General features: G+C 38.4%; 1 protein-coding gene across 1 annotated transcript; it reads left to right on the forward strand.

Moving 5' to 3' along the window:
- Positions 1-12,499: 12,499 nt before the first annotated feature.
- Positions 12,500-14,252, forward strand: LOC148014311 (uncharacterized). The gene is made up of 2 exons (XM_087667033.1): positions 12,500-12,823; positions 13,243-14,252. Exons 1-2 carry the CDS (start codon positions 12,810-12,812, stop codon positions 14,030-14,032), a joined length of 804 nt encoding a protein of 267 aa, XP_087523159.1. The 5' UTR covers positions 12,500-12,809; the 3' UTR covers positions 14,033-14,252.
- The last annotated feature ends 3,442 nt before the right edge of the window (positions 14,253-17,694 follow it).

Here is a 17,694-nt window from a genome sequence, read left to right on the forward strand (position 1 = left end):
TGGCGGGTTCATTAGTCGATAGTGCTATTTTCAATATTGAAAAACTTGATGGCAATAACTTTCAATATTAAAAGAGGCAAATATGGAAAGTCTTGGTGGAGAAGAGGTAAGTTAAACCATTGAAATTAGAGGGCATCAAGCTTGAGCTTTATGGTGTAGAGGATTGGGAAAAACTTAATGAATTATGCAAGTCCACTATTATTCTCTCATTATCAAAGTAGGTGTATTTAAATGTCATTGTTGATACTGAGGGTGGTGCTTATGCATTATGGAATAAGATTAGTGATCTTTATAATAAACAAAGCCCTACATCTCAATTATACTGGCTGAAGAAGCTTGTAGACTTTCACGTGAAGGAGGATATAGCTATGTCTACTCATTTGAATAAATTTCATTCCAGTTTTAGAAGCTAGCTTGTATTACAAGACACTCAATTTTAAGATGATATCAAGTCTTTGTTCTTGCTTTGTTACATTGCTTGAGTCATGGAAAACTTTTCATATTGCTATGAGTGCTCATCCCCTTGAGGGTGGTTTTAATTGTAATGATATAGAGAGTGTTGTGTTGATAAAATAGGTAAACCTAAAGAACATTGATGCAGCCCCCACTTCTCATACATTGACTACTAGATGCAAAAATAGTGGTAATGGCAATAATAACCGTGGTAGAGATTCACAGGCCAATAGGGGAAAGTCTTAGTCTTGTGGGCAATCTCATAATAAGTCTTGCAAATATAAGTCCTATTTGACATGTCATTATTGTGGGTAGTAGGGTCATATCAGACCGTAATGCCATAAAATGCACAATGATAAGCACAATGAGAAGGGCAAGGAAAAAGCATATGATAACGAAAGTCTAATGATCATAGCATTGTCCCTAGTAAGTCCAGCATGAAGATTGAAGAGATAAATGCAATGCATCTTGAGTTTGATGATGAGTATATCTTAGTTGGTTCATCTCTTGATGCTACTTAGTTAATGTCTACTTACTCTTAGTGTTGACTACTTGATTTGAGGGCTTCTTTCCATGTTACTCCATATCAATGTTGGTTTCATATCTATCATAGCATTATAGGATCTATTAGACTAGAAAATGACATGGGATTGGATAGCATTGGCATTGGGGATGTTGGACTACAATTTGCTTTAGGCAGCTCTTTTTTTTGCATAATATATGTCATGTACCAACTTTGACTAAAAGACGACAATTGGATGGTGCAAGATATCATGTCTCTTTTTGTGATTCTGCATGGAAGATTACCCATGGTCACCCTATTTTTTCTCAAGATATCAAGGCTAGCACCCTCTATCCTTTGTTTGTATCTAGATTTTTTGATTTTTTGATTATGTATTGGCTATGACTAATTTACCACATGTATCTTTATGGCATCATTGCCTTGGCCACATGTCTTTGAAAGGAATGAAAGTACTTACTTGTTTGCAATATATTTCACCTTTTGATTATTCACATTTTGACTCATGTGATCAAATTGTGACATTTATTGATGATAATATGCATAAGATATGGGATTATTCTATTAAGTAGAAATAGGATGCTCTAGCTACATTTCAATGCTTTGTTGCTCTTGTTGTGAGAACTAGTTTGGGTATAGGTTGAAATGCCTAAGGTTTGACAATGGAGGTGAATATATCTCTTAAGTCATTTGAGAAATTTTGCGAGAAATGGGATATTAAGTGTCAGCTGACTACTCCATACACCCCACTTGAGAATAGTATTATAGAGCACATGAACAAGACTATTCAAGAAAGAGTTCATAGTAGTACTTAGTTAGTGGGCTTACCGCGATACTTTTGGGATATTGTAGTTATTATTGCCATACATCTCATAAATAGATCCCCATGCACTACTCTTGATTGTTAGGGTGCAAAGGAGGTATGGTCTGAAAAACCTCCCATCACATGCTCATTTGAGGATCTTTAGATGCGAGGCTTTCTTCCATGTTCCCAAGGACAAGTGCAACAAGTTGGATTTGAAGTTTGTTAATGCATCTTTCTTGAAAATGGTGATGCAAGTGAGATGGGCTCTCACCTTTGGAATTCCCAAGCTCAAAAGGTTATCTACAGCTATGATATTGGACTTCATGAAGAGAAGATGCATAAGTAGCCTGAGCAAGGCTTTCAAGAGGAACCTCATGAAAAAGTATAGTATAGCTAGACAACCTATAGTTGATGTAGTGGCCCATGATCCACCAATTGTGCAGGATCATGTTGTTAAACAGAGATAACATATCATATAGGCCCCACAGCTAGCTTTGAGGTGCTCTACTAGAGCTTCATGTTCTCCTAATCACTATGAACCCTTTATGGATTATGTCACGATGATAGACTCTAGTGAGTCTCTTACCTATGAGGAGGCTATGCACACATGTGATTCTCATTCTTGGGAGAGGGCTATGTAGTATGAGCCCTCTATGGATTATGTCATGGTGATAGACTTTACTGAGCTACTTACATATGAGGAGGCTATACACAAAGGTGATTCTCATTCTTGGGAGAGGGTTATGCAGTTTGAGTTTGATTCTTTGCAAAATAATTGTACACATAGGACTTAGTTTCCTTGCCTAATGGAAAATGTGCATTGCCATGTAAGTGGTTGTACAAGTTGAAGAGTGCCCTTGGTCACCCTAAGTTAACATATAAGGCTAGATTGGTTACAAACGGGTTTTAAGTATGAGCATATTATTGATTTAATGAAGTATTTTCTCCTATAGTCAAGATGACTACCCTATGCATGGTCTTAGCCTTGGTTGCTCAATTGGATTTGGATCTTTATCAAATGGATGTTAAGATGACTTTCTTACATGGGAATTCTCATGATGAGATTTATATGTAGTAGCCTAAGGGCTTTACAAAGAAAGGCAGGGAACACCAAGTGTGCAAATCAAAGAAGGGTCTTTATGGGCTTAAGCAAGCATCTAGGGAGTGATACCATAAGTTTGATGCTTTCATGCATTTGCAAGGGTGATTTTTCGGTGATATAGATTTGTCTTTATACACAAAGAAGGCTCGTGATGGTAGCCTTATTATCTTGGTACTTTATATTGATGATTTGCTTATACTTGGGAGTGCTCATGTTGAGTTGGATGCTTTAAAGACTTAGCTCAAAAAATCTCTGAGATGAAGAACATGGGAGGGTCCTCACACATACTTGGTATGCACATTACACACAATTGCTCTAAGGGACTTTTTTACTTGTCTTAGAAGGAGTACATCCACATAGTACTTGAGAGAAATTCCACATATAAGATGGTAAGATTGTAGGTTGTCCTTTGTCTTCTCATGTGAATGCTAGTAATCCCAATTGTTCATAGTTTGATGATGAGAAGGCTAAGATAGCCAAGGTTCCATATGCATTTGTAGTTGGCAATTTGATGTATACCATGATAGCCACTTGTCATGATATAGCATTTGCAGTAGGAGTTGTGACACGCTATATGGCTATACTTGGCAAGCCACATTAGGATGCCATAAAGGATATCATGAGATATCTAAAAGACATAGCAAATATGTGCATTTGCTATGGTAGCTACGATATAGGAGTCGTGGGTCACACTAACTCCGATTATGTAGGACGTGTAGATAGTAGAAAGTCCACCTTTGGATATGTCTTTACCTATGCTGGAGGTACTGTCTCTTGCATATCCATGGCACAAAAATGCATGGCCTTGTCTACTATCGAGGTAGAGTATATTGCATAGCCAACTGAGGCTTGCAAGGAGACCCTATGTTTAGAGGTCGTCTAGTTGCAGATCTTGGTATGTCTATGATTACTATATTGCACTTGGATTCAATGAGTGTTATTTAATTGGTAAGTAATCCGATCTTCCATGTGAAGATAAAGCACATTGAGGTGCACTATCACTTCATTAGGAAGGTGTTAGAGGACAAGTCCTTTAAGCTTGTCAAGATACCTATTGATACAAATCCTATAGATGTGCTCACTAAAAATCTCTCAATGGAACAATATGCCTTCCTTATTAGAAGGTTGATTGGCATAGGATGAGATTATGTCTCTCCTCATCCTATTATACTCTATGTACATTCTATACTTTTCTCTTTTTCTTTAACTCCTTATACTAAGGCATATTCACCTTAAGGGGGATATTTTTGGGGGGTTAAAGGCCCCTGTGTCTAGCCACCTATATTTATTGTATATAGACCTACACACCTATACACTGAAGGTGGTAGGTGCCCATCACTATCACTTTGTTCTTTACTCTTTTAGTGAAAAATAGAATAAGGGAAGGTAGGTCACACATTGTGACTATTGGAGCTCCCATATATCAGTCTCTCATTACTCTCTTCTTCTTTCTTGAACCTCCAAAGCTCTTGCATGCTTCTTGCTTTCGCTCATGCTTCCACTTTCTACTCACATCTCGCATTGTTGCATGAGCAAATACAACATACTGCTATAGGTGTTACGGAATATGACCCTACTACATTTGAAAACAAATAATATACTCAAAAATAACTTCATAGAACCATGAGAAAACATCATATGATAGTTATCACATCATTAAAGAAATAGAGCACATAGAATATTACTGAAATATGGCTCAAAGATGAAGCAAAAACATGGTGCAAATTGCTAGGACAAATTGTATTGGCAAAATCCCATCAAACAATAGGGCATTATTAGCAACTAAGATAATGAGAGTGCCTCTTCAATATGCACGTCTTAACCTCCAATAACTACATGTCATATGATCGTTAATATCCATTCATACAAAGATACTAAATAGACTTGGTAAAAATTAAAGGTAATACAAAGAAAGGCAATATATGGCGTTTACATGTGATGCATTATATTGCTCAAATACATCATGATGGTATCTATTATCTAATAATAATTTTGTATCCTATACAACTTGAAGCAGCAAAGCTCATCTACATCAATGATAATGTCTAACATCTCAATTGGTCATGTTGATTTTATGCTAGGGTAGCAGATATGTTATTCCTTTATTGCATTATGGACTATGAACTATAATGTGTGCCTACCTCCTTTAGTATGTCATGCTTTCATTGCACAAACAAGATCATGCCTCAACTTGTACTCTCCCACTACAATAAGCTATAAGGGTTATTCTCTTCATTCCAATTGCATGCCAAAAAATGAAAAACCCTTACATTAACCAACTTTGCCTTATTGATATGCAAAGATCGCATTACCTACTTACTATCAAGCTTGGGAAATTAGCTTCATGTTGGTAAATGAAAAAAATACTATACCAACTTTATCTATGCCAATGCATAAAAGCATCAAACTTATGATACCATTCCCTAGGTGCATGCTTAAGGGTATAAAAGCTCTTTTAGCTTGCACACTAGGTGTTCCCTGCCTTTTTCTTCAAATCTCTTAGGCTATTGCACAAAGATCTCATCATGCAAGTCCCCATGTTAAAAAGTAATATTTCCATCGATCTAATAAAGGTCAGAGCAACCAATGTTAGAACCAGGTATAGGGTTGTCATTTTAACCACAGGAGAAAAGACTTCATCGAAGTCAACACCATATTCCTACTTGAAATCCTTAGTTACCAATCTAGCCTTATAAGTGGGCTTGGGATGTTCAAGAATACTTTTCAGCTTGTATATCCACTTGCATGGCAATGCCTTATTTCCACTAGGTAAAGGAACCAAATCCCATGTATGGTTAGCCTATAAGGAGTCAAACTCCAATTGCATAGCCCTATCCCATGAGTGACTATCGTATCTGTACATGGCCTCATCATAAGAGAGAGGCTTACCTGCATCTGTCCACCATAACATAATCCATAGAGAGCATAAAGCACTTAGAGGCTGACGTCTAACTCTAGTAAAGTGTCTCAAAGTAGATTGATCCTGTACAACAGGCATGGCTTGGGCCATTGGAGCATCAGCTATGCTATTACAAGCTGTCTAGCTAGCTGTAGGGGAGTAGTAGGCTTCTCTTGAAAGATCACCCTGTGTGAACCTCAACCACTGGATTGCTAAGACTGCATCTGCATATTTTTCTCATGGAAAACAACATCATGGCTATAGATAACCTTGTGAGCCTATGGATCCCATAGGCAATAGCCCATCTCACATGCATCTCCATAACCAAGAAAGATGAATTTCACAGACTTAGGATCTAGCTTATTGCGCTTGTCCTTGGAAACATGGCAGAATGCCTCATAACCAAAGACATGCAAATGAGCATATAATGGAGGTTTTCTAGTCCCTTTCCAGTCCATACCTCCTTTGCAACCTGGCAATCAATAGCAGTGCAAGGAGACTTATTATTCAAGGGTATGGCAGTAGTAATTGCCTCAATCCAAAAGTGTTGGGGTAAGTTTGCCTGGCTAAGCATATTGTGGAAATCATCTTGTTCATGCATTCCACAATACAATTTTGGGGAGAGGTGTAAGGGGCAGTCAATCGATACTTAATACCCTGCTTATTGCAAAAGTGTTTAAAAGCTTTCGAGACATACTCACTCCCATTATTAGATCTTAGGCATTTCAGCATCCATCTTCAATAAAACCGGTTAGGGACAATCCATCTTCAATAACACCTATACCCAGACTGGTTCTCAACAAGAGCAAGCCAATGTTGAAAAGGTAGACAAAACATATAGTTCTTATGTGAGTAATCATCAATGAATGTGATAAACTACTTTGTGGTGCCACCTAGTGCGATTGATAAGGCATGAGACCAAAGGCTCACCCATGCACTTCATGCTAGACTTCTTATGTATACTACGTATTTACTTGTCATATAAAGAATGATCACAAGACTCAAAGCACTTATAGTCTACGAGTAGAAGATACTACAACAGTAAGCCATTTTATTTATTTTAAAGACATGTACCCAAGGTGATGATGCTGAAGAGATACATGTGGAGTTGCAGCCACAACCAAACATGGTTAATTGACCCAAATACAAGGAAAGAATAAAGGGTACTAAGCTTGGCACCATGTGCAACAACAAGATTCCCATGGGTACTCTTCCATGAGGAATCACCAAAGGAGACAACATAACTTGCATCATCCCAAGTGCCAGCAAAGATAAGGCTCTTTGTGAGAGCTGATACATGACATACATCATGAAAAGTAAGCATGCTACCTGAACCTAAATGTAGCCTGACATCACCAATACCAACTATCTCCAATGCCAGGTCATTACTCAAACTAATAGATTTAGTAGTACTGCAATATGAGTGAAACCACTCTCTATGAGGGGTCATATGAAAGGAAGCTGTTGAATCTATCAACCAACATTGAGTATATCCTGATAAAGCATGAGCTAGCTATGAAACATTCAAAGAAGAAGCTACCAAGATAAGACATCAGATATGTTAGGCTCTACACTACATTACTCTCCTCAATGTTGATACTAGACTTGCTAGATACAATGCTGCAATCATCATTCTTGTGTTTCACTTTACCCTTTCCCTTTTCCTTATGCATGTCTTCACACATTTTATGACATTGTGGCCGAATATGACTTGCTTTTCCACAATAATGACAAGTAAGACTCGAGTTGCGACCAAGGGACTTACTGCGAGATTGCGATGTGTCCTAGAATGAGACATATTAGAGTCTATATCATGGCCATTTCCATCATGTTGGCCTCTCACAATCAGTGCGTGTGATGTATGGAAAGCATCTACATTCTTTCTATCCACCTCTTTGATCAAGAGAGCACTCTCAACATCCTTCAATTTTAGCCCATCCTTAGCACATAGAGTCGTACTGAAAGTGTTCCATGATTTAGGTAGAGTACTAAGCAAAATTAAAGGATGCAAAGTATCCTTAAACTCAATCTTCTGTCAAGCTAAAATGGTCGATGATGGATGAAACTTATTCAAGTGTGCAGACATAGAAGTTCTTTCCTTCATGCAAAGGTCCATCAATTGTTTCATCCAATACATTTGAGATACACGACTCTGTTTGTCACAAAGAATCTTAATATGTGTCCAAAGCTCATATGCAGTTTTATTTCCAATTACAACATTGTAGCGAACCTACTTAGAGAGTGATAAAATGATTGTGGACTTGCATAGCTCATCCAATTCATTCCAATATTCAATTGCAATGTTTTTGAGTTTGCCACCCACATTTTTGGGTGGTCTAACTTGTAATTTTTGCACTAAAACTTGCCATATATGGGTCTTCCAATAGCTATAATTGGCCCTATCCAGTTTCTCAATATTGAAGATAGCACTATCATGAGAATCACTAGTCATAATGAGACCAAGCAAGTATAAAGAAGGGCAAGACATTGGTTGCTATAATACCTTGTAAATCAGTCCCAAAAAACCACTACTAAATCAAGCGGGAGATTAGAGATACTGTCAAAGTAATGAGTTATCCACAAACTATAAGCAAAAGACTGTCAAGTCTAGGTGACTATCCTGAAATAGAATGCATTAAACATAAATTATAGGATAATGTAGTAAACTACATCAATGTGCGAACAACCAATTGCAAGCAACCAAGAAGGAAGAAGCCAGGAACAATCAGCACTGAAGATTGTCACAACTACAGAGTGTGTTAGAAACCATGCATGCAATAAGCATATATGTCATGCACATGGTAGGTCTCAAGGGTTAATGAAGAGAGCTGCCAAATGCATAACCCATTGAGCAAAGCTCAATACATAACCCAGAAGCACATAAATACCATTGATGACACCCTGATAGACATAAGTACCAAGTCCAAGCCAAGAGATCAAATCAGCCCACAATAAGGTAACTCCATCCAATAAATATCAAGAGAGCATGTAATGTCACAATGAGTCCCACTATCTCAAGTTAATAAGCTTAAGCTCAACTACTTAAACCAAATGCTCTATGGTACATCCAAGTTCCAATGTGGCTTAGTATATCAAGTCGAATACTCCCACCGAAGCAAAAGTTAAATGCCAAATGAGCAAGCAAAGGCCAAAACATCATGCGAATGACATCAAAGTATCCAAGGTCCATACGACATACATTTGGAAACATTGAACCCAAGTAGCTACAAGATTTTGACTATAGTATCCATGTAGCATCCAAGGATAGGAATGACAACCCATGTCAAAGCATCCAAGCTCCAATCTCAGCTTAGGAGCATGTCATAAACATATCCATAGGCATACATGACAACCAAAGTGTTAGTACATCCAATATATGGAAGTCTAGTAGCTTCAAAGCATAATGAGCATAATCTTTATTAGACAACTACTTATTGTCCACCATGAATAGCAAGGATATGATAGTCAAAATTGAGTGAATGTGAGCTCAATCAAAACCTGAAATCATTCTAAGACATGTGTCAAGCATCCCAAGTGTCAAACAAACATTCTGACATCAATTCCAAGCCCCAAAAGCATCAAATGATAAGAGGTATATGCTTTTTCCAGACAAATGACATTCAACCCTATTATTACAACAATGAAATCTCTAAGAAAATTGAGTCAAGTGTGTGCTCAAATTAGCCCAAAAGTATAGCCATACCATCCATGCCCCAAAATAGCATCCCTGAAGAATCAAACATGCATTATGGAGTTTGATGTTTGCTATCCAAACCAGAATAGTTCTATTCTATGTGAAACATAGAAATCAACTCTGTGAGTGCCTAGATTTGTAGATCGCATCGTGCTCTTTATTTCTAGCTATAGAACGCCTAAATCCAATACCATATGCAAAAGTTATATCCAAAATACAATAGTGCTGTCAAGCTACCATAGCTATCTACAACATGCTTTGTATCCACTCAAAAATGGATATAATGACTACTTCACAGCTTAATAAGCACTCAATAAGGCTCAGGTAAGCCTTGAAAAGCTCCTCAACAAGCATAGAGCAAGTTGGAACAAATCAAAAGAAGGAAAATCTCAATGCATACCCCGAGAGAAAAAAACAATGACTACCATGAAATCTTGAGTTGAAGCAAAGGATAAAGAAGTTTCTTGAATGGTTGGCTTAGATACTAGTTAAAGGGAGTGATCTTAGAGTGGAAGCACGCAAGTAGAAGCAAGAGCTATGGTGAAAGGAGAGAGAGAGAGAGAGAGAGAGAGAGAGAGAGAGAGAGAGAGAGAGAGAGAGAGAGAGAGAGAGAGAGAGAGAGAGAGAGAGAGAGAGAGAGAGAGAGAGAGAGAGAGAAGATTTGGGAACTCCAAAAGTCACAATGTGTGACCAGACTTCCCTTTATTTAAATATCATTGAAAGAATAAATAATGAAAGTGACAGTGATGGGTGCCCACCACCTGCAGTGTACAAGTGTGCGGGCACTGTCAGTGTAGTAATACACAGGTGGCTAGGCACAACATGTACCTTTACCCCCAACATCTATATATGAAAGTCATAATAATACAAGAGTAAGCCATATGCTTTGAGCCTTCTTTAATAAGGTTTTTATAGGATTTCTCACTACCTCTCTTGATTGGCCATATGTGGCATTATATAACATGTATCAAGATTTAAACTCGTGCATTATTGAAGGATATAATCATGAGTGGCATGTCCACATTGGCTCTTACTCATTTTAGCCATCAATGCTATGTAGCTATGATTATTCTTGATTCTTTAATACACACACAGGAAAAAGCATTGTGAGCACCCTACTTCATGTTGAAGACAAGGTTCAATGGTTGAGTTGGCTGAGTGTACCATCATGTTGACTTGAACAAGGTGTATGATTGGATACAACAAAAGGAATGACAACCAAGTTGTGCACACAACACGTGCAATATACATTGGTGGAATGGTTCTAACCTTCTTCTTTTGTATGGATGTAATTTTCTCCTTTCCAATGGCTATTACTTGCATTCTATTGGTATACTACTTAATGCTTTTGCTTCGTTTAAACACATGCACATACCTTTCCAAAAACTCAATAATCCCCTCCATCTCCCCACCCCACATCAACCTCATCCTTAACAATAGATATGCTTGTTTTTCTCAATGAGGACCACATTAAAAATGTATAACAACATGTTTCTAAGTGTATAAATTTTTTGAGAATTTCTTGTTCTCTCTCTCTCTCTCTCTCTATATATATATATATATATATATATATATATATATATATATGTATGTATGTATACCTTCTCCCTTGCCTGGGCATTTATGGTGCTAGGAAAACCTCCATATATCCATGAGATACAAGCTTCTCCCTTGCCTGGGCATTTATGGTGCTAGGAAAACCTCCATATATCCATGAGATACAAGCACCATAAAAGCTTCATTCAGTCAATTCCTTCCATGGATGATGGGACCTCATAATGGCAACTCTTATCCTCCTACAACAATGCCGTTTGCCATGTGGCATGTATAAACTTGCACGATCTCTCCTATATGGGATATACAACCTTCTTTATATAGCTTTGCATTAGCCTAATTGCATGCAAAACGATGGTGATGGCGCCTTTTGCTCATGATGCCAATATATCTTGGTTGTGTCTTGCACAATCATGTTGGCAACCCCTTTGGTTTTTGCTCACAAGAACACTATTTCTTGCATGGTGTTGGTATGAAGGTTTGTCTAGAATTTTGGAGTGGGTGGTGCAATGGCAAGCACATTTGATTGCAATACTTTGAGTTAACAAGGGTAAAGGCTGCTTGACGAGGTTGTGTTGTGATTGAGCTATGGCTTTTTTTGTTTTGAGTTTTTTTTCTCTTTTTGCATCACATCCAGGACCCTCTCTTAATGAGTTGCCCACATAGTAGATGTTGAGGGTGTTGGTTGTTTTTTTTAAATACTTGTTTTTTTATGTGATTGCCACTTTTCTTGAAAGATCTCGATTGAAGTTGATGTGTAGAACTACTTTTTTGCTTTTATCTTGGTTTGATTCAATGGTATCAAGTGACGTAAACAGGATGTGAGAAATTGTTTGTAAGCTAACCAACTAATTATTTGAAATACACTAGAGCTTTGTGTGAACGGTCAGGCCGCTAGCTTGTAGACATGCTTTTTGCCTCTTATCACCAAACACTCCTCACCTAGAAAAGTCCTTGACATATTTTGCTTGAAATATGATATAGCATTGTGATCACATTTAATAAAACAAGCGAACCAAGTGATTAATCCCTATTTGTGATGACTTGGTCTCAATCGGAGGACTTTGGGTTGATGGCCCTCGCACACAAGGGACTGAGCTCCCAAGAAGAGCAACTTAGTGACTACTTTACAGTTGTGGCATGTAACTCTCGAGTTAACCAGAGTCTCCTTGATTACCACGGGAAAATCATGTGTTGAACCATCAATTGGCTTAATTGACTAATGTTTATGTGTTTATTGATCCACGTCGAGTCGTCCTGGGGTGATTTAGAAAGCGAGTGTGTGTGTGTGTGCTTGAACACATTTTGTCATGGTCCTTTTTTCTCGCTAGGACCTACTCAGTGAGGCTTTGGAGTTCCTGGTGCGAGGGCCATGAAGCCCTATTTGTGTGAAATGGAGGACTTTTGGTTCAAACCCTTTGGGCACCGCCCAAACCAAGGCCAAAGCCCCAGGTTTCTTGATGCATCGTCAACAAGGGTTTCTTGGCACATTACGGTTAGGGTTTGTATTTTTTCCTGCAGAGAAAAGAGAACGGGAAGAGAGGAAGAGAGAAGACAGAGGGTGTCATCACCATCACCATCCTTCTGCTCTCATCAAGCAGGGCAGACAGAAGAGAGAGAGAGATAGAGAGAGAGGGTTCCCGCTTTAATAACTCGTCGATTCTTCTGTCATCTCCTTCGTCTTCCTGTTGTTGTTGCTGCTGGTTTTTTTGGGCAGGGCCGGGTGTGGGGAAATTCTTAGAAAGAAGGGGCGTCTGCGGGATTTTATCAGTCTTGGCCATAATGTACTCCAGAGGGTAAGGGGGACTGTCTCGGCTTAACTACACAAACATCTATCAATCATCTCATTTTAACGAATCTCAAGCTCTCTTTTTATGCTTCTTATTTGCTGACACCACTGGCACACACCAAAAACCCTATCGTGGTTACTGTCTTCGTGTGTTTTCTGTGCTTAATACACATATATTTTCATTCAGTTCCTCACAACTAAATTTATCCCTGCTTTCATAAACTAGTGGCAATCCTAGTTCCAGTATTTTGCAGTCGTTTTGGGATTGTTGGACCTTATTTTAGAAAGAAATTCTGCAGCATTCTGTTGTAATTTCTGTTTATAATCATTACAATGGAGAGTCCCTGTGACACACATTCCAGAGTTTGTCTAGGGAGGGTAGTATTGTGTATTGACGGGTGGGTTTGGGGGCTTTCTGGGATGAAGGAATATGTTGGGGAGCATGGGAGGTGCAGATGGATACAAAGGTAGCAGCAAGCGGCAGCGCGGACTAGACACGGATCCTTACTTTGGTGGCGGGTCTTCTGGGCTTGGTGGAGGATATGGATATGGTGGTGCCCTGGGATACTTTGGCCATTCCCGTGTTTTTCCGGTCGTGCGCCTCCGTGGTCTCCCCTACAACTGTGCAGAGAGTGACATCCATGAGTTCTTTATTGGCCTTGACCTTGTTGATGTGCTACTGGTTCACAAGCAGGGCCGCTTCTCAGGTGAAGCATATGTGGTCTTTGGTGCTCCTATGCAAGTGGATTTTGCACTCCAGCGCAATAGGCAGAACATGGGCCGGCGCTACATTGAAGTCTTCCGCTGCAACAAAAAGGAGTATTATCATGCTGTTGCAGCAGAGGTGCATGATGCAAAGTCTCGTGAAGAGGAAGTAGAGCATAAAGCTCCACCTCCTCCAACCAAGGTGACCCCGCCTGAGAAGGAAGAGGAAGTTCATACAGGGGTACTGAGGTTGCGTGGTCTGCCATTTTCGGTGACTAAGCGAGATATTATTGAGTTTTTTAATGACTTTCGGTTGGCAGAGGAGAATATACACATAATGACCCAAGGAGATGGGCGGGCAACTGGAGAAGCTTTCGTGGAGTTTGAAGGTCCAGCAGAATCAAAGGCAGCAATGAAGAAAGATAAAATGACTCTTGGAAGCAGATATGTGGAGCTCTTTGTATCCTCGCTCGAAGAAGCCACTCGTGCAGCAACCAGGCGAAGACAGTGAAATTGAGTCTGATCATGTAATAGCTGCAAAATTAGCATAGTTGAGAAGCCCCTGGGTTGGGTTTACATAATCTGCAGAGTGGTTGGCTTGTGTGCTGTAGGAGCTTTGATCTTGTTGGCTAATGACAGACTTCTTGAATACCAGTATGCATGATGTGGTTGCACTCTTTGTTATACTATCAAAAATGTTCTCGATCAACCATACCAAACTTTTCGGTTCTCATGTTTCTAATTCAGTCGATCAATGCTGCACATTCGGCCTGCACCGCAAAACCTTGGTTTACTATGCAATGTCCAGGTGTGTGGCAATTGATAGCAATTACCTTAGCATCTTTGTTTTATTTTGCTAGTATATTATTAAGAGTTGTAGTGTTGGCAGCGATTATGAGCCTTGAGTGTGGGTTATCATTAGTGCTGCTGTCCAGGTGCCACTGTGGCAATATGCTTTGTGGCCAGTTGATGTGGTTATCTGAAACGTTGGAATGTCTATGTGGAAACGTTTAAATCTGGGTTGACTAGGACTTCTCAAATGTTGTACAACCTTCTCAATCATCAAGCAATGGGCATTCGAAGACTCAAAATTTAAGAGTTCTTTACTTCCTCTTAATGAATGCTTGGCAACTTGAACAACCTCAAGCAACAGGAATATCCCTATGCCAAGCAAACTTGATTCTTATGCTGTAGAGTGGCACAGCAGTCATTCCACTACAGATAGAAGTCAAAAGATTTTTACTGCCTTGTTACTCTTTCCTGATAGACATACTGCCAACGGAGTAGTTCAAAATTATTTCTGTCCCTTGTGTAGCTGTAAGCCATCTCCATCCTTTATGCAGGGCATACACAGTTCCATCTAATTCTCTCTTGTGCAGTAATCTGGCAAACTGCATGTGGCTGGAAGTAGTGACAAATTTGCATCCTTTTTGTTTTTGGTCTTGGGTTTTGGAAAAACTACATGGGATCTTGTCCTTATCAATGAGTATTAACATCATGTCTACCTAGGTTATGAAGACTATGTAGAACATAACTTAGAATTGTGCCTTGAAGATGTCAGACAGGTCTCAGGGGGTAATGAATCCTTAGATTATAAGCTATTGTTGTAAATCCACATGTGCATATACCATAAGCCTTGCCTTTAAAGGGTCGTCAAATTATCATGTATTTTGCCTTTGGTCTGATGTTGTCAATTGCACGAAAGAGCTTCCAGTTAAACAAATCTATGGACAATGCTATAGAATGCTATAGAATCGAAAACATCATTGGTTCAATGGTGTAAAAAATTCTGCATTTATCAACTCAGAACTAGAACTCCCCAAAGATTGGTAGGGCGAGACAATATACTTAGTGTGCGTAGTGTAAGCATGAGTTAATCTTTATTTCTCTTTGTGCAAGCAAGATATTGGGAAAAGAAAAATAGGTGGATTACCAAGGTTTAACTAAATTTAGGATTTAAATGAATGGACCTCTCCCTCACTCTCACCACAGCTTACTTGCATTACCCCTTAATAGGCATCAATTAAATTTTAGATAGGTTATATAGTACATTACAGGTTAACAAGCATCAATTAAATTCTTGGTAGGTTACATTACCTTATGGGCATGTACTGAATTTTTAGAAGATTATGGCTATGCCCATGTACACTTTTTGGAGGATACCAATTACATTAAGCCTATCAAAACCCTAAGAAAAAACAGGGGCAACCTTGAAATAAAGTTTTGTAGGTTAGAGAAATAGCTCCTAGTTTCCACAACATTTTTCAAGGTGTTATAAATTGAGGCCCACCCTTTTGGCACCCTTAAGCATCATTTAATAAGCTCACAAAAGAAAGAAACATTACGTATGGGTCTTTGTTCCCTCTGTGTCTTTTGACTTTCTTTCCAACTGTCTAATACATAAGCCCAACTACTCTCAATTCAACTTCTCTTCCGAAGGTAGCACACTCCATGTGACTATCATCTCTTCTATCAACATGATAGGTTTTTGACCATACATCAATTCAATAGGCATTCATCTTGTAAGAGCACTATGAGTTGTTCTATCAGGCCACAAAGCATAAGGGAGCAATCGTGGCGAGTCTTTTACCTTCTCTCCATATGCTTTTGCCGATGCCTTCACAATAGGTGGATGACCTCTTTCACTTTTGGCATTTCCTTCAGGGTTATAAGGTAAAGTTAAACCAAGCTTTATCCTCAGTTTATCATAGATTCTCAATGCCACGGCTTCCATCCTTCTCTTTGAAGTGACCATAACCCACAAAGTTGCATCCAAGAAACCACAAGAGTTCTTTGAGTTGCCATTTTTGTGGCCTCCCAACTTGAGTGACTAAATCCAAGCGTCTCATGAAAATAATTATTATAAGACCAAAGCTTTAGAAGAAGTATTTGTCTCCACTTGTCTAGCTTTAGGAACACACAAGCCTTTAAACCAATGCATTTAATGCCAACCCCCAAGCGATAGTCAAGGCTATAAAACTTTAGATCCATATTATGGTACCCATTGATTTGGAAAACATGGTGCTTGTTGAGATTGATGTGACTTTTCTCCTAATAAAACTTGATGACTGTGCAAGGCTCTAACAGCCCAAGCTTACAAATAAATTTTGATTCTTTATGATGGGGAGAGCTTTAAGATAGAAGAATCATAACTCATCACCACATTTATTGCCTTATACCTAGTGTTAATACCTTTGGTAGTTTGTGGCATCTCGTTTGTATGCTTCGAAAATGCGGAGTGTACAGAGAATGTATTTTCAAAACATAAAAGTAGTTAATTCACATCTACAAGACCTTCATCCACACCCAATTAGCCTAGGTCTCTTTGATCCAAGAGACAAACCTAGCTAACTCGAGCTATTAGAGTAATTTTCATAGTAATGTGTTGCAACAATCACATAATATATAGATTAGGCGCATCTAGATGTGTAAAGGTTGTAGATTACAAGTTTCATTGTTCTGTTGTTTACTATTAGCTACTATTGTATGTAGTAAACTACTTATTAGAGTAAAGATTGTGATATATATATTCTTATAGTATATGACATGTATATATTGTTAGCCATGAGATACAATCTATGATGTGTGATTGTGTAGAAGCCATTTTATAGACATTATTTTGATGTATTGTAATGGTATCAATGAAATCAAACCTTTGATGTACTCTAGGATATCTTGTTGTTATTATGCTATTATGTTTGTGAAGACTCATTAATGCATTAATATAATTCTATACGATGATTTGCACAGCTTTTAGATAATATTATACGACTAGTTGCTCATCAATGTTTCATGTAGCTTATTCTCAATCACTGCATAGCTTTTAGACTATTATATCGCTCATTGCTCATCAATGTTTCATTTGGCTTATTCTCAGCTTTGATTATATTAAGTAGCTACTACAGAAAATTTGTCAGATTTGGGTGAATTAATTAAACAAATGCTGGTTGCTTCTATCTGATAGTTAATTGTTGTTTGTGAAAATTTCATGGTCATTTGTTGTGGACCTCTATAACATCTAGGAATTTAATGGTACAAAATTTAGTGTATGGAAATATTAAAATCAAGATGTCCTAGTAGAAAAGGAGGTGAAGACAATACAACATATATATGTAAAACTTGTAAATATGTCTAAAGAGGACTAGAAGCAATTGGATGCATTTGTTAAGTCCA

This window comes from Lygodium microphyllum, chromosome 25, assembly GCF_053477565.2.
Source record: "Lygodium microphyllum isolate KBCC chromosome 25, Lygodium_microphyllum_v1.1.10, whole genome shotgun sequence".
Taxonomy (NCBI): domain Eukaryota; kingdom Viridiplantae; phylum Streptophyta; class Polypodiopsida; order Schizaeales; family Lygodiaceae; genus Lygodium; species Lygodium microphyllum.